The sequence below is a fragment of the Coregonus clupeaformis genome, unplaced genomic scaffold, assembly GCF_020615455.1.
Source record: "Coregonus clupeaformis isolate EN_2021a unplaced genomic scaffold, ASM2061545v1 scaf0008, whole genome shotgun sequence".
Lineage (NCBI taxonomy): Eukaryota > Metazoa > Chordata > Actinopteri > Salmoniformes > Salmonidae > Coregonus > Coregonus clupeaformis.
In genome coordinates, this window is record NW_025533463.1 from 405,001 (window position 1) to 412,500 (window position 7,500).

A 7,500-nucleotide genomic window follows, 5' to 3' on the forward strand; every position below is an offset into this window, starting at 1 on the left:
GTCATATTTACATCAGTTGTTTATTTTCTAACTCTGTGTCTGATTATTCAACTAGGGAGTCCATATGTGTCTTTGTCCCAAATGGTACCCTATTCCCTATGGGCTTTGTTCAACAGCAGTGCACTATAAAGGGATCGGCTGCCATTTCAGACACCCAAGCCATATGTTTTGTGATATGAGTGACCGTCTCAGATGTATAACTAACTCTTGTGGTATCTGTGTGTTTTAGGGGACTACCCCCCACCTCCTCCTCCACCTGCTGACGACGGAGGCCTCCCACCCCCCCCTCCATCCATGGACAGAGAATACCAGGTAGGAGACTATTATGATACATTTATTTACCCTTTATTTATACGGTAAGTTAATTGTCATATAACCTCTGCCTTTCCCTCTTTGGGAAGGAGCACAGGTACACCAGCACTGCATTGAGTTCTGTACTGACATGGAATAGTAGGCTTAGTCTGAGTCCCAAGTGGCACCCTATCCCCTATATAGTGCCCTTATTTTGACCAGAGCCCTATGGGCCTTGGTCAAAAGTAGTGCACTACATAGTGAATAGAGTGCCATTTGGGATGTACTTTAATTTTCCGAATCTGCAGGCCTCTGAGGTGTAGCGCTGATACTGAAACCCCTACAGCCGTATCACTGAAACCCCCTACAGCCGTATCACTGAAACCCCTACAGCCGTATCACTGAAACCCCCACAGCAGTATCACTGAAACCCCTACAGCAGTATCACTGAAACCCCTACAGCCGTATCACTGAAACCCCTACAGCCGTATCACTGAAACCCCTACAGCCGTATCACTGAAACCCCTACAGCCGTATCACTGAAACCCCTACAGCCGTATCACTGAAACCCCTACAGCCGTATCACTGAAACCCCTACAGCAGTATCACTGAAACCCCTACAGCCGTATCACTGAAACCTCTACAGCAGTATCACTGAAACCCCCACAGCAGTATCACTGAAACCCCCTACAGCAGTATCACTGAAACCCCTACAGCAGTATCACTGAATCCCCTACAGCCGTATCACTGAAACCCCCTACAGCAGTATCACTGAAACCCCTACAGCCGTATCACTGAAACCCCTACAGCAGTATCACTGAAACCCCCTACAGCAGTATCACTGAAACCCCCTACAGCCGTATCACTGAAACCCCCTACAGCCGTATCACTGAAACCCCTACAGCAGTATCACTGAAACCCCTACAGCCGTATCACTGAAATCCCCTACAGCAGTATCACTGAATCCCCCACAGCAGTATCACTGAAATCCCTACAGCAGTATCACTGAATCCCCTACAGCAGTATCACTGAAACCCCCTACAGCAGTATCACTGAAACCCCCTACAGCAGTATCACTGAATCCCCTACAGCAGTATCACTGAAACCCCCTACAGCAGTATCACTGAAACCCCCTACAGCAGTATCACTGAAATCCCCTACAGCAGTATCACTGAATCCCCCACAGCAGTATCACTGAAATCCCTACAGCAGTATCACTGAAATCCCCTACAGCAGTATCACTGAAATCCCCTACAGCAGTATCACTGAAACCCCCTACAGCAGTATCACTGAAACCTCTACAGCAGTATCACTGAAATCCCCTACAGCAGTATCACTGAAATCCCTACAGCAGTATCACTGAAACCCCCCACAGCAGTATCACTGAAACCCCCCACAGCAGTATCACTGAAACCCCCTACAGCAGTATCACTGAATCCCCTACAGCAGTATCACTGAAATCCCCACAGCAGTATCACTGAAATCCCCTACAGCAGTATCACTGAATCCCCCACAGCAGTATCACTGAATCCCCCACAGCAGTATCACTGAAATCCCCACAGCAGTATCACTGAAATCCCCTACAGCAGTATCACTGAAACCCCCTACAGCAGTATCACTGAAATCCCCACAGCAGTATCACTGAAATCCCCTACAGCAGTATCACTGAAATCCCTACAGCAGTATCACTGAAATCCCCTACAGCAGTATCACTGAAACCCCCTACAGCAGTATCACTGAAATCCCCACAGCAGTATCACTGAAACCCCCCACAGCAGTATCACTGAAACCCCCTACAGCCGTATCACTGAAATCCCTACAGCAGTATCACTGAAATCCCCCACAGCAGTATCACTGAAACCCCCCACAGCAGTATCACTGAAACCCCCTACAGCCGTATCACTGAAATCCCCTACAGCAGTATCACTGAAATCCCCTACAGCCGTATCACTGAAACCCCCTACAGCCGTATCACTGAATCCCCCACAGCAGTATCACTGAAACCCCCTACAGCAGTATCACTGAAACCCCCTACAGCAGTATCACTGAAATCCCCTACAGCAGTATCACTGAAACCCCCTACAGCAGTATCACTGAAATCCCCTACAGCAGTATCACTGAAATCCCCTACAGCAGTATCACTGAAACCCCCTACAGCCGTATCACTGAATCCCCCACAGCAGTATCACTGAAACCCCCCTACAGCCGTATCACTGAAACCCCCTACAGCCGTATCACTGAAACCCCCCTACAGCCGTATCACTGAAACCCCCTACAGCCGTATCACTGAATCCCCCCTACAGCAGTATCACTGAAACCCCCTACAGCAGTATCACTGAAACCCCCTACAGCAGTATCACTGAAATCCCTACAGCAGTATCACTGAAACCCCCTACAGCAGTATCACTGAAATCCCCCACAGCAGTATCACTGAAATCCCTACAGCAGTATCACTGAAATCCCTACAGCAGTATCACTGAAATCCCCTACAGCAGTATCACTGAATCCCCCACAGCAGTATCACTGAAATCCCTACAGCAGTATCACTGAAATCCCCTACAGCAGTATCACTGAATCCCCCACAGCAGTATCACTGAATCCCCCACAGCAGTATCACTGAAATCCCTACAGCAGTATCACTGAAACCTCTACAGCAGTATCACTGAAACCTCTACAGCAGTATCACTGAAACCCCCACAGCAGTATCACTGAATCCCCCACAGCAGTATCACTGAATCCCCCTACAGCAGTATCACTGAATCCCCCACAGCAGTATCACTGAATCCCCCACAGCAGTATCACTGAAACCCCTACAGCAGTATCACTGAAACCTCTACAGCAGTATCACTGAAACCCCCACAGCAGTATCACTGAAACCCCTACAGCAGTATCACTGAAACCCCTACAGCAGTATCACTGAAACCCTCTACAGCAGTATCACTGAAACCCCTACAGCAGTATCACTGAAACCCCTACAGCAGTATCACTGAAACCCCTACAGCAGTATCACTGAATCCCCTACAGCAGTATCACTGAATCCCCCACAGCAGTATCACTGAATCCCCTACAGCAGTATCACTGAATCCCCCACAGCAGTATCACTGAATCCCCCACAGCAGTATCACTGAATCCCCCACAGCAGTATCACTGAAACCTCTACAGCAGTATCACTGAATCCCCCACAGCAGTATCACTGAATCCCCCACAGCAGTATCACTGAATCCCCCACAGCAGTATCACTGAATCCCCCACAGCAGTATCACTGAATCCCCCACAGCAGTATCACTGAAACCCCTACAGCAGTATCACTGAATCCCCCACAGCAGTATCACTGAATCCCCCACAGCAGTGTGGTCCTCTGTAGCTCAGCTGGTAGAGCACGGCGCTTGTAACGCCAAGGTAGTGGGTTCGATCCCCGGGACCACCCATACACAAAAAAAATGTATGCACGCATGACTGTAAGTCGCTTTGGATAAAAGCGTCTGCTAAATGGCATATTATTATTATTATTATTATTATCACTGAAACCCCTACAGCAGTATCACTGGAACTACTTGAGGTTTCATAACCTTTACATTACATTTACATTTTAGTCATTTAGCAGACCATTTTATCAGTCAGCCAGTCGGTCGGTCGGTCAGTCAGCCAGTCAGAAAGAAACTTCCTCCTCCCCACACACACACAGTATTTTTCAGTTGGATTATATGTGACCAAATACATCTCTAGTGAAACTTTACTGCTGGCTCTTTCCCACAGATATACAGAGCCTTCAGAAAGTATTCACACTCCTTCACTTTTACACAGTTTGTTACAAAGTGGGATTAAAATTGATTTAATTGTCATTTTTCGTCAACAATCCCACACCCAATGTCAAAGTGGAAGAAAAATGATAAGATTATTATGCAAAAGTATTCATCCCCCTTGGCGTTTTTCCTATTTTGTTGCATTACAACCTGTAATTTAAATAAATAGTCAAAATTGGTGAAGTTAAATGAAAAAAAGAACTTGTTTCAGAAAATTCTAAAAAATAAATAACGGAAAAGTGGTGCGTGCATATGTATTCACCCCCTTTACTATGAAGCCCCTAAATAAGATCTGGTGCAACCAATTACCTTCAGAAGTCACATAATTAGTTAAATAAAGTCCACCTGTGTGCAATCTAAATGTCACATGATCTGTCACATGATCTCAGTATATATACACCTGTTCTGAAAGGCCCCAGAGTCTGCAACACCACTAAGCAAGGGGCACCACCAAGCAAGCGGCACCATGAAGACCAAGGAGCTATCCAAACAGGTCAGGGACAAAGTTGTGGAGAAGTTCAGATCAGGGTTGGGTTATAAAAAAAAAATCTGAAACTTTGAACATCCCACGGAGCACCATTCAATCCATTATTAAAAATTGGAAAGAATATGGCACCACAACAAACCTGCCAAGAGAGGGCCGCCCACCAAAGCTCACGGACCTGGCAAGGAGGGCATTAATCAGAGAGGCAACAAAGAGACCAAAGATATCTCTGAAGGAGCTCAAGTTTTCCATTTTTTTGTCTTATTTAATGTTTGTTTCACAAGAAAAAATATTTTGCATCTTCAAAGTGGTAGGCTTGTTGTGTAAATCAAATGATAAAATTAAAATAAAAAAATCAATTTTAATTCCAGGTTGTAAGGCAACAAAATAGGCCACTGTACATCACATGTGACTCGTGATAAGACTAATCAGTGAGCCTATTCAAATGTTTATCTGACTCCATAAAGACAGCAATATACAAGAGACTGTGGTTTAGTTACAGTAGTAGACAATTAATAAATGTCTGATAATGGATTCTTATATATCTTTAATAACTTTGTAAAATGAATGGATTCACATACAAGGCATAAACTTAAGTTACAAAGCATTAACAAGCATTACAAGGCTTTATTCTACGCATGGTCAAAGGGGGTGACACTCTAGATCCAAACTGCTACAGACCTATATCCATCCTGCCCTGCCTTTCGAAAGTTTTTGAAAAGCCAAGTTAACAAACAGATCACCGACCATTTCTAATCCCACCGTACCTTCTCCGCTATGCAATCCGGTTTTCCGAGCTTGTCATGGGTGCACCTCAGCCACGCTCAAGGTCCTAAACGATATTATAACCGCGATCGATAATAGACAGTACTGCGCAGCCGTCTTCATCGACTCTGTCAACCACCGCATACTTATTGGCAGACTAAATAGCCTTGGTTTCTCAAATGACTGCCTCGCCTGGTTCACCAACTACTTCTCAGATAGAGTTCAATGTGTCAAATCGGAGGGCCTGTTGTCTGGACCTATGGCAGTCTCTATGGGGGTGCCACAGGGTTCAATTCTTGGGCCGACTCTTTTCTCTGTGTATATCAATGAGGTCGCTCTTGCTGCTGGTGACTCTCAGATCCACCTCTACGCAGACGACACCATTTTGTATACATCTGGCCCTTCATTGGACACTGTGTTAACAAACCTCCAAACGAGCTTCAATGCCATACAACACTCCTTCAGTAGCCTCCAACTGCTCTTAAACACTAGTAAAACGAAATGCATGCTCTTCAATCGAACGCTGCTAGCACCCGCCCACCGACTAGAATCACTACTCTCGACGGGTCTGACCTAGAGTATGTGGACAACTACAAATACCTAGGTGTCTGGTTAGACTGTAAACTCTCCTTCCAGACTCACATTAAGCATCTCCAATCCAAAGTTACATCTAGAATCGGCTTCCTATTTCGCAACAAAGCCTCCTTCACTCATGCTGCCAAACATGCCCTCGTAAAACTGACTATCCTACCGATCCTTGACTTCGGCGATGTCATTTACAAAATAGCCTCCAACACTCTACTCAGCAAATTGGATGTAGTCTATCACAGTGCCATCCATTATGTCACCAAAGCCCCATATACTACCCACCACTATGACCTGTACGCTCTTGTTGGCTGGTCCTCACTACATATTCGTCGCCAAACCCACTGGCTCCAGGTCATCTATAAATCACTGCTAGGCAAATCCCCGCCTTATCTTAGCTCATTGGTCACCATAGCAACACCTACCCTTAGTATGCACTCCAGCAGTAATATCTCACTGGTCATCCCCAAAGCCAACACCTCCTTTGGCCGCCATTCCTTCCAGTTCTCTGCTGCCAATGCCTGGAACGAATTGAAAAAATCTCTGAAGCTGGAGACTCATCTCCCTCACTAACTTTAAGCTTCAGTTGTCAGAGCACCTTACCGATCACTGCACCTGTACACAGCCCATATGAAATTAGCCCACCCAACTACCTCATCCCCATATTGTTATTTATTTTGCTCATTTGCACTCACTCTATGGAGTGTACAGCTTAAAGTGGTCCTATGGACAGATACTCCAATCTCCGCTGTGGAGCTTTGCAGCTCCTTCAGGGTTATCTTTGGTCTCTTTGTTGCCTCTCTGATTAATGCCCTCCTTGCCTGGTCCGTGAGTTTTGGTGGGCGGCCCTCTCATGGTAGGTTTGTTGTGGTGCCATATTCCTTCCATTTGTTAATAATGGATTTAATGGTGCTCCGTGGGATGTTCAAAGTTTTGGATTTTTTTTTATAACCCAACCCTGATCTGTACTTCTCCACAACTTTGTCCCTGAGCTCCTTGGTCTTCATGGTGCCGCTTGCTTGGTGGTGCCCCTTGCTTAGTGGTGTTGCAGACTCTGGGGCCTTTCAGAACAGGTGTATATATACTGAGATCATGTGACACTTAGATTGCACACAGGTGGACTTTATTTAACTAATTATGTGACTTCTGAAGGTAATTGGTTGCACCAGATCTTATTTAGGGGCTTCATAGCAAAGGGGGTGAATACATATGCACACACCACTTTTCCATTATTACTTTTTTTTAGAATTTCTATGAAACAAGTTATTTTGTTCATTTCACTTCACCAATTTGGACTATTTTGTGTATGTCCATTACATGAAATCCACATTTAATTGCAATGATCTACATTACTATAGATGTGTTGTCTGGTACAGTCTGTGAAGGCAGATATATTATACAGAGTTACAATATGGTAATTTGAGATTACACCGAACTGTGTTATAATCTCCTGGATTTTCTCTCCCTCTCCGCTCTTCCTCACTACTGTCCACACTGTCCAGATGATCACCTTTGTAGCTCAGGCTCAGCCCAGTCCATCCCCATCAAACTGATAGTTCACTTCCCCCTTGC

At 45.3% G+C, this 7,500-nt stretch overlaps 1 protein-coding gene across 1 annotated transcript in view; it reads left to right on the plus strand.

Annotated features, from left to right (window-relative positions):
• LOC121534174 (lipoma-preferred partner homolog) overlaps nucleotides 1-7,500 on the plus strand; it is a 421,644-nt gene that overhangs the window by 168,028 nt on the left and 246,116 nt on the right. The window contains exon 5 of the mRNA XM_041840707.2: nucleotides 230-312. Coding sequence (XP_041696641.1) covers nucleotides 230-312 — 83 coding nt within the window. The remainder of the gene's footprint in view (nucleotides 1-229; nucleotides 313-7,500) is intronic.